This window comes from Pteropus medius, unplaced genomic scaffold, assembly GCF_902729225.1.
Source record: "Pteropus medius unplaced genomic scaffold, Ma_sr-lr_union100, whole genome shotgun sequence".
Taxonomy (NCBI): Eukaryota; Metazoa; Chordata; class Mammalia; order Chiroptera; family Pteropodidae; genus Pteropus; species Pteropus medius.
In genome coordinates this window covers 38264443-38279423 of record NW_024355205.1, presented here as the reverse complement: position 1 = coordinate 38279423, position 14981 = coordinate 38264443, and the positions used below count along the sequence as shown (strand labels likewise).

Below are 14981 nucleotides of genomic sequence, written 5' to 3'. Positions count from 1 at the left end.
TTTTTTTAAGATTGCATGCCTTCCCTGATCAAGTGTTAGGTTAAAAGTTAAAGTTTTAATTCTGACTTTGCCCCCTTGACCCATATTCATTCCCAGTGCATTGACTAAAATTTAGACTAAGGGGAATATATATCCAGACATAGTAGTATAATTCTCCCTTTGAAAACCTAAAAACTAAGCATCTGGCTTAATCTTAATCTACTGTTCAAATAAGTAGTTACTATTTTTGGTTTCTTCAGGGCCGTATAAAGTTTATGCAAATATATGTTTTTAATATCCAGTCCCTTTTTGTCATAGGTAATGTTTTAATACCACTTTTTCAAACACTGTTTAAATTGTTTCTGTATTAAAACATTGTTAATGTTTTGATACCACTTTTTTCCAACACTGTTTAAATTGTTTCTGTTTTCCAGGATGCAGTCTATCTTGTAAAATGTCTACTCTTTACACATAATAGAATCTCCTGTGTTGATGGAAGAGTGGGGTATATTTTTTTCTAGCAAAAATTCCAAAACAAAATCATCAGTCATAGTCACTTGGGTGTCAGCCCAAAGCCAATCCCTGGGGTCTCAAAGATGGATCAAATTTGGATCTTTTTCTCAAGGAAGGAGGGGGTGCATGTCAAGTAAAGGATGATTCTGGTAAAATGCATTAAAATGTGGTAAATGCTGGTACCCTGGGCTCACGGAGGAGCAACATGGAGAACTTGCCTTTAGATGAGATCTCAAATGAACGGGCCAGCTCTGCTGGGGAAAGGCTCCTCTGAGTGTAGGCTGAGAACTTGCATCCTTAATGTCGTTATTCTGGGCCATGACTTCTGTCTTGTGCAGTTTTTTTTCCTTGTTCTTGTGAAAAGCTCTATCAAGTGGCATCTTCACTGTTGCCCTACAAAACTTCAGGCATTTATTCCAGTAACAGCCTCTTTGGGCTGTATTGTAAAAGTCATGACTTTACTTCAAGAAACTTGGTTATTTAACCTTAAAGTTATTCATGTTCTCATTTCAGGGAGACTTGGTGGGGTTTTAGTTTCCAGGAAACAAAATCAACTAAAAAATGATTTCTTTTTAATTTAAGCTAGAAGAAAATGTAGGTTTCTACCAATTAAAAATAATTATTGTATGTTAACAAATTTAAAAAAAGTTTTTAAAACAATTATTCATTTGAAGTTATGAATAATTTCTAAATCCTAGCATAGATTAGACTTGCTAATATCTTCCGTGATAATAATTCATACCTTTTCTTTTCCATCTTTTCATTTTATTTTGGTAATTCAAACAGCAGATTACTAAAGTTTATTGCTACAGAAGTTTTGATTAATATCTAAGCTCTAAATAACTGGGCATCATGAAATGAAAGCCACCTCTGGAAGTATAGGAATAAGGATTGTTTGGATTATACGGAATTGTTTGGCAGGAGTTTTGCCCGTTCTGAGATTTTTTTTTAAATAGCTCTTCGTTTTCTGGTGACTCAAGATTAATGTTACATACTCGAGTTAGGTAATCTACAGCAAGTCTTATAAGTCAGCAAATATATATAGTAGTACCATTTTCCTCCTGATAAGTCCAGACCTTTCCACTTTTATTGCTACGTAATAATAAATCAGTGGCTAGGCAGTCTTCATGGTCCTTCAGATATCATTGAGGCTCTTCCATCTTAACTCTGTTGGCTGTCTCAATGTGTGATGCTTCCTAAAAAATCGAATCTATACAGTAACCTTTCACCTCTGCACATCTAAATTTGGGGCGCGTCCGGTAGATTCCAGTTCATCGCGGATCCGGGCCTCCTGCCGTTGCTGTCACACTGGCTGGATCGCAAGACTCGATGCGGGTCGTCCCAAGTATTGGAACAGTGCGAGGGAGAGGGCTTTGTGATAGGGGCAGAAGGAGCAGGTTGAGTTCTCGATAGCTTGTCTTCAGCGTCTTGAAACCAGGAGAATTATTCACTTCAGACCTGGGTTTAGAAATTTCCTGTCACTCTGGCGTTGTGGGTGAGAGAAGCTGGACTTTGTTTCCTGTCTTAGTTAACGACAGCATTTAATGAGCGCCGTGCATAAAGCACGCGCGCATTGTACCTGGTTCTCGGGACAGTGCCAGATTGGCATTCTCATGCAACAGATGGTTCCCGAGACCCTGAGAAGTGGGGTCACTTGTCCAGCCCCGGCAGCTAGTGGCAGAGTCAGGATCTTGACTTTCACTACACCGTGTTGTCACCCTCAAGAGAGAGCATTTCATCGTGGAAGACGTAGGAACACGTAGATTTTAAGTTCAGTTTAGTTTTAGACTGATATTTCGTTGAAAAGAAAACGGTAAAGCAGAGAACTTTGAATAAGGAGTTGAGGTGGGTTCCCTTCATTAAGAGAGCATATTTATAGAGGGCAAATTGAAGCCAAGTAGCCCTAAAATATTGCCGGGAAGGAGAGGGTAAGTACTGCCGATAAAAGACGATGGGCCTGTGCTTTTGCGAAATAAAAGTAGTTTGAAAGCATGGGTCGTGTTGATGACATATTTCCATCTGTTTGATCTCTTCCCTGCAAAATAATCTCTTATTTTCCCTTACAGAGTCAACTGTTCATTTTATTTCAAAATCGGAGCATGTCGTCATGGAGACAGATGCTCTCGGTTGCACAATAAACCGACCTTTAGCCAGGTTTGTTTTTTCTTTTTTTTTCTTTTTTTTCTATTTTCTTGTAAATATCAAAATTCGATGTACTTTACAGAGACAGTTAATTTCCACGTATCGAGCGGGTCGTTTTTTTCCCTCTAGTTTTATTTTCCATCTGTGTTCATAGCGAGTGCTCTTTCATTCCGTGAGGATGAGGCAGGGGAGCCACCCCACTGGAGGAACTGAGGGCGCCCTGTTCTCATCACTAGAGACACCTGGTAGAGAGAAGTTGCAGTGTGTGCTGTGAGCTGCGACCGGTCCCTGCACCCTGGTAGACCTGAGTCCGAGGGCAGCCATGCCAGCACTGGCCTAGCGTCTTCCAGGCACGCAAGGGGCGGGGGTGGGTGCGGGGCAGCATGTAGCCTCTGACCGCTGGAGACCTGCAGGCAGTGGAAAGGCTGGCACGAACGCCCACAGGCCCGTGCTGCCGGGCGCCAGGTTGTCCCGCCCTGCTGTGCCCGCTCTCTTAGATCCCTCAGAGACACAGCGGGTCGCATCATGGCACAGAAACGTGAACAGTGAAACACAGCGTCAGAAGATGGGCGTTTGCTTCAGTCCCTCGTAGGCCGTCTATTCAGCTGATTGAGAGATGCCCCTTACCTTGGGCTTAGGTGTGCCGAGTTCAGTTCCATCAAAAATTAGGATTTTCAAGAGTTTATTTTTGGTGAATTGAAGATAAGGCAAGAGTTTGCACCCTATAAGTGATCACTGATGGATTAAAGGGAGAAAACACCTCTGATAGGAACAGAATTTACGCCCATGTTTATTGCAGTGATTGGAATTAGAAAAGGCTATGCTTCAGTCTTCCCAGGCAGGGCTGTCGAGCTCCTCCTAACCGCCCGTGAAGTCCCAGCGTGTCACCTCTGACCGTTGGAGAACTATTGTGTCTGGCCACTGGAGGCTGTCCAACGCCGCTTCTGTTCTCAGATTTTAAATTTCTAACAGAACGGACATTTATGTTTTCTTACATTTAGGAAAATCAGCCAATTGATGTAAGAAAGAGACATTTTTTCCTAATTTAAGCCTGTAAAAAACCCTATAATTTAATTCGTTTTTAGAAGGAGATAACAGCTTCCTTTTCCCCATTATTCCTGATTACCACGTGGTTAGTATAACAAAAATCTTTCAATAGCTTTGAATACGCCTTGATTTCAGAATATTGGAGAACTTGCTTTAAATGTTCTGTTTACGGTAATTTTTGTAAGCACTTCGATTTATTAACTAAATCTCGCCACTAATCCAAAGGCCTTGGATTGGGCACTAACCAAGCTCCTTAAGTGTCCACTGAGTTCTTTGGTTTGGGGAGGTTATTTCTAGACCTGCCAAGTGTTGGGCTGAGAGAGAAGTTGCCCCGCCCCCCTTAGTTTTCCTTAAGCTACCTTTGACACCTGGTTTATTTTCTTCGATTCATTGACTACCTCAGAATATTAATGGAAAGTTAACTTGAGCACTTTGGGTCAAAATAAGACAGTGATTCCATTAAAATTTGGTGGAGTTGGTCGTACGTGTTAACTTGAGCACCTTGTTTATGTCATCTTAACCACCCCTGATTTTAATGGAACAGTATCAGCCCCTTTAAGTGAAGGGTCTTGGCGTCAAACAGCCATGTACCTAAGTGAGACCTATATTGAATCTTCCTGTTGACTGATTCGGCTCAGGATAGCCATTCACCAGGGTTGTCGCACACTGGTAATTCCAGTTGGAGATAGATGATAAGTCAGCTTTGGAAACACCTGAGGCCCGAGACCAGTTGACTCTTACCATGGTGCCCAGTGGCCCGGGGAGGATGCCCGGCCCAAGCGGGGGTCCGCGTGCCACATGTGTGCAGCTGGCTGCTGGACGTCCTCTGGTGCCTCTGATGGGGCATTCACACAGCCACGCCCCTAGAAATGCAGCGGGGGTGGGACCACTGAACTCATCTGCTTTGGACACGTGGTGAAACCAGACGTTTATTTTTCTAAATCGTGTGTTTTATTGATTCAGCTTGTAAATACCTAGTGTAATTCAGTGTGGGTTTCTTTTTAAGCTTCTTACAGTGATGTGGACGTTAAGATTCTTGTAATATATTAGCCTACTAACTTGAACATGGTTTGTTTTTTCAGACAACTTGATTTTAAGAAGAACGGTACAATGTAAGGTTTCAAGTCTGCCTGATCCCGTTTAAAGCACAAGGGCTAAAAGGATTTTTTTCCCTTAAAAGAAGGATCGGAAAAGAGCAAATGCGTTAAGCTATTGTATTATGTAAACAGAGATCCCAGCAAGAAAGTGTGAATGCGATAGGTGTCCGTGACAGTTAGGGGACCCGTTGGGTGTGCCTGTTTCCTACGAGACCAGAGAGCTTCATGGACTGCATACAGTCGGGTTATGCATTTGGTTTTTAAAAAGTCATTTCGTATGGGGAATATGGCTATAATGTGAGTTTTTTCAACATCTTAGTGTCTGCTGGCTTGAAGTATAAGAAAATGGGAACGTTCTGCTATTTTTCTTGCAAAAAAACACTTTAATGATGTGGGACTACGCAAAACAACAGTCATAATTTCCTCTTGGTTGCTGGCTGACTTGACCTAAGTCACTGCTCAAACTCTGTTTTCATAATATGATGGTTTGGGTGTACTCTGCGGAAGACGAGTGTCTGGCTTGCGGGAAACAAGCAAGCGCTGAGCCGTTTGCAAACAAGTTGTCTCTTTGCAATTGTCTAATATATGCACAGCAGCCAGTAGAATTCCCCTTTTTATTTTTTTTTCCCCGCAGACCATCTTGATTCAAAACATCTATCGTAATCCCCAAAACAGTGCACAGACGGCTGACGGCTCACACTGTAAGTCCCACAGTTGGAGAAATTTTTTTAAAACGATGGTGTTAAAGAGCCCACTCTTAATTGAGACAAATAATGTTGGCTTCTGAGCTGCTGACATAGAGCTGTTGCAAACAGGACAAGGTGCTGGAAGTCCTTGGCGTGTACAGCAAGAACTCGATACTTGGCCGTGTTCAGCAGGCTGACCTAGGGAGGGCTGCTGGCCGGGTCCCTTCCCTTGGTTGATGTTTGTTAACAGGAAGGGGTCCGTCCAAGCGACATTTGAACTTGATCAGCCAATCATTGGTCTTTACAGTGACTGAACCTCTGGCATTTATTAAGTTCTTTCTGTAAGATTAACAATCTTAGGAATATTTAGGAATCAGGTAAGTAACCCAATAAGTGTGGGTTTTATTTCACCATTATAATTTTTCCTCTAGGAAGTGGAGATTCCATGATATGTAATTATTGTATTTCTCTAATACAGTCATTCCGTCATCAGTTTATACAGACACTTTCTCGGTCGTCCATTAAAAGTTTTCTGTGACATCTAAGAAAATTGGTGGTAGCCTGCCAAGTCATTTACACTCTGAACTGGCCCAGAACTTTGGGATGGACAGTTGTCCCGCTCTGCGAACGGAAATACAATGCTGGCATATCATGGGGTCTCTGTACAGCGCAGTGTAGGGCTCCGAGACAGCATCAGCTAAGAGTTCGTCTCTGCCTCGACAGAAATAACTTCCTCTTTTTTCAGCACTGAGTTGACTGAAGCGACCGCCACAGGAAACCGGTTAAGTGTTTACATTTAATTTTCCATAATATAAAGTTGTTGCGTTTTGTATTTCAGACCATTGCCCTCTTGAACATTTACCGTAACCCTCAAAACTCTTCCCAGTCTGCTGACGGTTTGCGCTGTAAGTTCATACAAGTTCCTTCCCTGGTCCCCCGGGCTTGCGTGTCAGAGCTCAGCGTCCGCGCCGCCTGGTCTGCCGCTGTAGCACGGACGCTCCCACTAGAGGCGTCAGAGCTTTTGTCCCACTGACCCGTGGGAACCTCTTTTGAGAGTGGACCTCCTGCCCCCCGTTGAAGGAGGAAACGGCCGCGGAGGGTGCTCTTCACCGAGCTCGGAGCTGCGGCTCCTCCCCCTGCCCCGTCACCCGACAGGACACTGACCGTGGAGCGCATGCTCCCCTCCGAAGAGCCGGTGCTGAGAGCTCGCTCCCTGTAGCAGCAGGGTGTTCTGGGACCGTTTTCAGATCCCGTGCGTTAGGGCTCCCCTTCTCCTCCACCCTGGAGCTCGCGCTCTGGTGGTGACAGCGGTGTTCTGAGAGGTGCCCTGACGCCCCCTCCGAGCTGTGCGGCCCGAGTCCTCCCGCCCCGTGCCGACTCGGTCTGTGACGAGACGACGGAAAGGTCTCCAGCCATGGGAGTTGGTGCTCAGTGAGGGGGGAGCTGTGGACTGGGCTTTCGGAGGACAGTACCATTTCTCCCTGAGGCGGTAAACGCTCAGCTTCGAATACCGTGTTCACTGAGGGCTAGAGGATGGGATACACGTTAGCATCGTTGAAGGTTCACAAAACTAAAATTTAAACTTCAGCATCTTGGGCTGTAGAAGCAACGTAGTCACCTGTGGGTACACTGGAACGGATGTCCCGGACTCTTGTTAACATCAAGGGCTCCGAACCAGGGGCGGGCACTCCCCTTCACCCGTTTGTTTTGAAGCCGTACCCATGAGTAGACGGCACGAGCGCCAGGTACCCTGGCAGCCACGGTCCTCAGTCCCGTGCACCCTGAGCCCGGAGCCCCTCACTTTGCGGGTGACCTGCACCAGGCAGAAGGGCCACGGCAGCCACCACCCGCTCGTCCGGGCCCCGCGCTGCGAGGCCCCTGGGTACGTGTGCCTGCGGGGCGGGGGGCCCTCCTGTCAGCTTTTCCTGCCCAGATGCTCAACGGCCACCACCGACAACTGACCCAGTAGCGGAGAACTTTGCCCGAACCTGACGGTAGCAGGATTGACCTGGTAGCCCTTGGTTTGAAATACCTGGTTTGGTTCTCTTTTGAAGAAGAGCGGGTGGAGGGAAGTCTTTATATGTGGACTTAACTAATTGTCGCAGCAACGCTGCCCTGGGGCAAAACTGAATGGAAAGTAGGCGCTGCTGTAACCACACTTCACAGTTCTCTGCCCTGCTTGTTTCCTGGGGACCGAGGGTGCTTTCCGGGCTAAGGGGTGTCGTGTTAGTGTTCTTTGTGTCTTCATTTGCAGTTTACAGTGCTCTGGTTCTGCGGATGCTACAAAGAGCTTAGCTCTGCTAAATAGTCCCATTCTGGAGTTCAGATCCTACAGATTACATGACGTTCCTGCGCTGCAATTTAAGAAAATCAGTTTAGTTCCTTAGCAACAGATCCTGCCAGTAACATTTCAACCAGCGAGGTTCATTGACTTCCTAAAATTGGTGGTCCTTTTGAACGTACCCTTTCATATATAAAAAAGTAAACTTTCTATGCTTGGGTTAAGCTTAAGTAACAAAACCCAGTTTGAGAACGTTTCTGTAACAGAACTGGGTGTTTTTTCAAGTTGTATTATTTCAAATATATTGACTCGTAAATAATTTTTTAGTGATTAGATTTTTAATCACTAATTTATGCCTTTCAAGTCAGTTCGTTTGACTCAGATACTTTAAGCAAAGTATTGAAGTTAAAATGTGCCCACTACCAAGCATCTCAAATACGAGCTTTCCAGAAGTTACCGGAACATGATACTTCATGTTGCACGTGGCGATAGGAATGGCAGGGACGCAGCCAGTGTTCTCGCCACCACCAGGCGTGAGGCTCAGTGCTGCTCGGCCTTTGAGCGCGTAGCTGTTTTCTCTCTGTCCTCAGTTCTCCCGACGTGGAGAAGGAATTGAGTAAACGCTCCAACCTGCCCTTCGCAGGGGCCGCTCTGACGAGCTCCCCCGGTTTCCACTGGGGAGGGTGTGTTCACGGTGCGTTTGCGGGTGGGACCGGCTGTCTAGAGTAGCTGTTGCCCGTATTCAGTAAATGTGGGGTTTTAAAGCGAGCTGGACTCCCAGAAATTCAAAAACAACTAAAATTCGGGGAAGGCCCATCCCACCCTTACCACGGGTCAGAAAGTGAATTGAAGTCACTCTCAATCAAAAGATTGGAGTTCTTAGCCTTAAAGATAGAACGCGCTCGGGACAGCTAGGGGACTGCAGAGGCAGCAGTGTGGAGGCAGCCCTGTGCCGCAGCCCGAATGCCCGTGGTGCGCGTGGCCCATGGACGCAACGACTGAGGACTAAGCTGGCCCGGCCTCGGGCCTTCCTGGGCCCCTGGCCTCGCTGTTTGGGACATGAGTTTATTGCCCTGCCAGCTTTGTGACTGTTCAGACTTAGGTTAAGAGAACTCGGAAATTTGGCAGAGAGATAATAGGAGTAGAGTGTAAATTTGCAAAATCCACCAACAGAGCGGAGCTGATTTCAGTTGAGGCACATGAATTAAGAAGAGGAAACGTGAAGAAAGTAGTTTGGGAATGCAACGTAAGAATGCTTGCTTCAGCAAAGCATTGTAGCTTTCCCTTTATTCAGAGGGCATTCAGAATACTTTGATTGACCTTGGTGACCGTCTTGAGTATTTATGGTCATTTGGGTTTTAATTGCAGGAGAAAGAATTTTCTAGCATTCCGTGCGGCTGCTAAACGGAAAGAAACTAGTCAGGGGCCTAAGCTTTGAATCACTTGCCCTGACTCAGCTTTCATTTTAACCTGATAAAGGGGAAAAGATCAGGGTGGGTCCTTGGCCTCTATTTGAAATGTTGAGAGGAAGAAAGTTTTCATTAAAAGTTTTTGAGAGTCAGCTTTTTCCTCACACTTGCTGGAAATGCGGCCCGGCCCTTTGGTGCTGATTAAAGCGTGTTGCGATTCTACTAGCCAGCGTTGAGACGGGGGCGCTGCAAAGCCCCGCCACACCCAGGGCCTTGATGGGGCTGTGTGGCGGTCCCCTCGGTGCTGCGCTAGACGGCAGCCCTGTGGGGGTCTCTAGATAACCGAGCGTGTGTCACTGGCAGGGCGATGGGAGCACGGGCGCCCGCGCTGACCAGCAAGGTTTCTGTTGTCGGCAGGTGCCGTGAGCGACGTCGAGATGCAGGAGCACTACGACGAGTTTTTCGAGGTGAGAGCGGCTCTTGGCGACGGGCAGCCTCGCCGCCTTTTGTGTCGGAGGACTTAAAACTCGTCCGCTAGGGAAAGTACCCAGAGGTGAGTTAGGCTCGTGTCGTGCCCCTGCAGGAGGTGTTCACAGAAATGGAGGAGAAGTACGGCGAGGTGGAGGAGATGAACGTCTGTGACAACCTCGGGGACCACCTCGTTGGGAACGTGTATGTGAAGGTGCGCGGGGGCTGGGCCTGGCGGCCTGGCGGGTGGGGTGCGGTGCTGTGGCAGGCGGGGCGGCGGCGGCGGCGGCGGCTGGGGTCCACCGTTGTCCTCCGCGTCCAGTGTCCTCGTGGCTGCCGGGCAGAGGCTGTTGGAGCTGGGGCGAAGCTGCTGTGCGTGTTTGGTTTCCTTCGCCCGCGCATGTCCTTGCGTTGGCTCTTTTAACCAAGCGGGTCGGGAAGCCCAGGCGACGCGTTCGGCCCGGTCTCGGACGCCGCGAGTTCAGGAACCTAGTTGTAGACAGAGGGTCGCCTGACCTGTAGCTGCTCCACGGCGGCGTCCCAGCCCAGCGCTCAGCCCGTGGGACCGCACGGAAGGGTGGCGAGCGCTCTGTCGCCTCGTTTCAGTTCCGCCGTGAGGAGGACGCGGAGAAGGCCGTGATCGACCTGAACAACCGCTGGTTCAACGGGCAGCCCATCCACGCCGAGCTCTCGCCCGTGACCGACTTCCGGGAAGCCTGCTGCCGCCAGTATGAAATGGGGTAGGTAGGGCCTCCGGCGGGGCGCGGGGCGCGGGCGCGGGTGTGGGGTGCCGGGAGCGGCAGTGCGTGGTGACGGCGCCCACTGTCCCTGCAGGGAGTGCACGCGAGGCGGCTTCTGCAACTTCATGCACCTGAAGCCCATCTCCAGGGAGCTCCGGCGGGAGCTCTACGGTCGCCGGCGCAAGAAGTGAGTGTCACCGCGTGTCCGTCGTGACGCGTCAGCAGTGGTCGCTGTGTCCCTGTTGTGATGCTGCGTCGCAGTATTGTGTTTTTTTTCCTCCAAAATGTTTTTTCCAAGTGAAACTTGGCCTAAGTGTCATTTACGTTCTTTAAAAGGCACCGCTTAGAACGTAGTGCACATTTTGAAATGTAAAAACACGCTCTTCGAAGAGGTCTGTGTGCACGTTGGCTTAAGTAGAGGGCGAACCTCGGTAACTGGCGAGGGGACCGGGTTCTGTCGGACTGGGTGGATTCTTGGCCTTGGCCCTGCGGACCACCGGCAGAACGGAGCACAGCTGTGTGTCTGGTCCTGCTATTTAAATCGGACAGCTGTCCCACTCAGCGCCCCGATGTCGGAGGGCACGCTGAGTCGCTCTTCCTGCGTAGATGGGGTTTTGACCCTGGAGGGTTCTCGTTTCTCGCCTGTTAAGCCCACGAGGGAAAGCAGCCGTGTGCGAGCCTGTCCTGGTGTCACAGAAAGCAGCGTAAGAGGAAGGGGACCCTGCCCTCCCCCCCCCGGAAGTCAGCCCAGGTGACACCGTTCCTCTCAGTTCCGGGGTGCCCTTTAATCTCGGACTCGGGAGTGTCCGAGGCCGGGCACAGCTCAGAGCTGCGGCCTGCACCCGCTCAGCAGCCTTTTCCCGTCACTGGCTTCAGTTCGACGAGGTGCAGTGTCCGAACGCGTTAATCGCTGGCCTCCTGTTGCACGGCTCGGCTCGGATGTCAGGGTTCTGTTTCTTTCCCTTGCTTGCAGGCATCGGTCGAGGTCCCGGTCCCGGGAGCGGCGCTCTCGGTCCAGAGACCGTGGTCGTGGCGGCGGCGGCGGCGGCGGTGGCGGCGGCGGTGGACGGGAGCGTGACCGGAGGCGGTCAAGAGACCGGGAGCGGTCCGGGCGGTTCTGACCGTGCCGTTTTTACCGTACGTCTGCTAGAGAGTTGTAGTCGATTGACCAAACCAGTTCATAATGGGAATTTTTTTTAAAAAACAACAAAAAAAAACAAAGATGGGTTTCTGAATAAAATTTGTAGTGACACAGTACTCTTGGTGTTACTGTCTCGTGGAACGCCCACGGCGCTCTTCCTTTGCAGCCTGCACAGCCTCAGTCCTCGCGGTCAGGGTCAGTGTCCGCCATTGTCTTCGAAAAGCAATAAAACTGCGTTTCTACATTTAGGATCTGAACTGAAGCACTTACCAGTTGAGGGAAAATTCACATGGGCAAAACTCAGACCTGTTTCTTGTTAGCTGCCTATTAGGGAGTAATCCAGACTCTCTCCCGAGGCCGAGGAGCCCGTGTGGAAAGCCCAGGGTCTCTTCCCTGGCCGGGCCCTAAGCGGAGGACAGCGCTGTCATGGGGCGGCTGTCAGGAAGGGGGCGGCCGGCGCTGCATCCCCGCTCCGTGAGAGCTGCCATCTGTCCCAGAACGCGAGTGCACGCCAGACTCAAGAGTCGACCCTGAGGCGGCGCACGTCCTTACTGGGCACCATGTGCTCTACTGTGACAGCTCCAAGCTCGGCGAGGGTCCTCGGCGCTTTCCCACCTAGCACCCTCGTGTCTGCCCGTGTCTCGCTGTGCTGGGAGGAGTTCGGGGAGCCAGAGCTAAATCCTGCTCTTGGCATGGGAGAAAACGTCACTGGTGTCACCTGCCGCCACCACACACCAGTCAGTGAGTGGAAGGGACTGTTCCTCCCATGGTCAGCGTGCCCGTGGAAGGCTTTATGTGACCGGCAGTGGCTTTGTCCCAGTGTGGTCTCTGCTGAAATTAGGTTTCACCTGCTTTTTGCAGGAGTGGGCAGATGATTTCGGATAAATTAGTCCAGTTTTGAGTTGGTGATCTAGGAAGTTCTTTTTGAATCACATTCTCCACACTCCAAAAAAGTCTGTACCGATCTTTGTTTTTCTACCTGAGTTTGGTCCAAGTTGTAGAGATGATGAGTCCTTTCCCCTGCATCCGAGGGAGGGAACGTGGCAGAATGTTGCTTTATGTTTCTTCACTTGTGATTAGTGTCACCTTTCCCCTGAAGGTATATATTTAAAACGTGAATAGAAATCCATCAGAGGTGCTTCCGCACTGCCACTGGGGGGCAAAGGCCAGCTCGCAAAGCGGAGTCGGCAAAAGCGGAGTCGGCATGCGGCCCCTTCCCCTCCTGCTCCCTCCGCCCCTGACGCTTGTCTGCAGTGACGGGAAGCTGAGAGGCTTTGACCCAAAATGCCCGTGACGAGTTGCTGCTGAAATATAGTATCAACCTCCTTGTTTTGACAGTCATGTTGAGTTATCTCATTTTTGCAGCTTTTTGTGCTTGCCGTTCTGACACAGTAGGCATAACAAACAAGCTTACCGGAGCACGAGTCCCCAGTGGTCAGCTAGAGGTCATCCTGAATATTTCTAACTGGCGAGCGCAGTGGCCAGGGCCCTGCTGATTGCTGAAAATTCGCTTCCTTTGAGCGATGCTGGAGAAAGGACAGTGGCACATGCCACCGCAGTGTCTAAGCTCTGGTCGGGTCTCGCCATCACTTCTCAGTTCAGGATGGCCTGTTTCCCAAAGGGGACGAAATGGCAGGTGCTTTCTCAGACGAAGGAGGCTAGGTTCGGGGACAGAAGTCGTCGGTACTGCAGATGCTCTTCTGGAGGCTTGGGGACGGACGGGAGCTCAGACTTGGTACCTCAGAACGTCACATGGGACTTGAGTGTGGCCGCCCGGAGTGTTTGGCTTTGTTTTGTCCGCCGGTCCCCAGAACATGTAAATGTCCCAGAGGAACAGACCTGGCAATCAACGTAAGTGGCTTCTCAACTTCTAATTTGCCAAGCGGGACTTTTTTTGCTGTCATCAGATTTCACCACCGTTTCATGGAAGCCTTTTAATTTTTTATTATGGGAAATTTTAAACATGCGGCCCTCCAGCGAGCAGCGCCCAGCAGTGCCCGCCCACTCACCGAGTTGCCTTTGGTCTGAGGTTCGGCAGCCCCAGGCCCGGCCGGCATCCTCGGGAGGTGGGGGCGGGCGTATGTGCGCGCGTCAGAAGTGAGCACCTGACGTTCCAGCTGGTGTTTCCGGACAAAAATGAGCAAGGCCTCTACCGGGAGACACAGACGCTCCCGTGGGAGGCGGGTGGGCGACCAGCAGGTGCTGAGACCAGCAGGCGGCCTGGGAAGACCTCAATGAGTAGACGAGTCCTACTCCCCAAATCCAAAAGAACGAAGTAGGAATAAGTTCAACCGAGACCTGTACGCTGAAAATCAAAACATTGCTGAGAGAAACCGAAGTCCCAAACAGCGGGGAACCACCGGCTTCACGGCGGGGATGGAGGCCTCGTCCCCCGGCCGTCCGCCCATTCAGTGCAGTCCCTCTCAGCTCCAACAGCCTCTCTGCAGAAAAAGAAAAGCTGACCCTAAAATTCGCATGGCGTTGCGGGGAACCGCACACAGCCCCGCAGTCTCAGACGACACTGGCCGGCTCGCACTTCCGATTCGAAACCTTGGGGGCAAAGTCGGCGTAAAGAAGCCACTGTCACCAGTAGGTCAGCAGAGTGGAACTGAGGGTCCAGAAAGAAGCCCCTGTGCTAACGGTCAGTTGATTGACAAGGGCGCCGAGACCAGTCGATGGAGGAGGAGGGTCTTTTCTAATGGGGCTGGGACAGCTGGTCGTCTACAAGCAAAAGCGTGAAACTGGACTCCTGCCTCGCACCATATACAAAACAGCACTCAGAATGGGTCAACAACCTAAATATGAGAATTGGAACCATAAAACTCACTGAAGGAAAGGCGGGGTAAATCCTGAAGACCTTGGATTCCGCAGTGGTTTCTTAGATATGACTCCCAAAGCACAAGCAACAAAAGGAAAATAGAGATAGATAGATAGATAGATGATAGATAGATAGATAGATAGATAGATAGATAGATAGATAGATAGATAGATGGAAATTCATCAAAATCAAAAGCTTTTTGCATCAAAGACACTATCAAAAAAGTGAGAAGACGCCCCACAGCATGGAAGAAAATATTTGCAAATCATGTATCTGATCAGGGTTTGGTGTCCAGAATATATAAAGGATTCCTCCAGCTCAACAACAAAAAGACAAACACCCAATTTAATGACAGAGTAAGGCCCTGAATTGACATTACTCCGAAGACACACAAATGGCCAACGAGCACGTGAAAAACACTCATGTGTCAGCAAGGAGATGCAAATCAATACCACAGCGATCAGATCCCACTCCACACCCAGGAGGGTGGCCAGGATCCAAACGGCAAGTGACAGCAGGCGTTGGGAGCGCGTGGGCAAACCGGGACTCTCCTGCGTTCCCGGAGGAGACGTGAACGGTGCGGCTGCCGTGGACGCGGTCTGGCAGGTCCTCAGAAGATTGCAACAGAAGCACCAAGTCTGCGGCCACGCCCCCCTGAAC

At 49.8% G+C, this 14981-nt stretch overlaps 1 protein-coding gene across 4 annotated transcripts in view; it reads left to right on the top strand.

Moving 5' to 3' along the window:
• U2AF1 (U2 small nuclear RNA auxiliary factor 1) overlaps nt 1-11619 on the top strand; it is a 12346-nt gene extending 727 nt beyond the window's left edge. The window contains exons 2-9 of one of the 4 annotated variants that reach the window (XM_039858083.1): nt 2559-2646; nt 5413-5479; nt 6303-6369; nt 9572-9621; nt 9738-9836; nt 10229-10362; nt 10457-10549; nt 11336-11619. In XM_039858083.1, coding sequence (XP_039714017.1) covers nt 9592-9621; nt 9738-9836; nt 10229-10362; nt 10457-10549; nt 11336-11483 — 504 coding nt within the window. In that variant the 5' untranslated portion in view covers nt 2559-2646; nt 5413-5479; nt 6303-6369; nt 9572-9591 and the 3' untranslated portion in view covers nt 11484-11619. The remainder of the gene's footprint in view (nt 1-2558; nt 2647-5412; nt 5480-6302; nt 6370-9571; nt 9622-9737; nt 9837-10228; nt 10363-10456; nt 10550-11335) is intronic. The other 3 variants (XM_039858081.1, XM_039858082.1, XM_039858084.1) reach the window with 3 other exon arrangements.
• Nucleotides 11620-14981: the final 3362 nt, after the last annotated feature.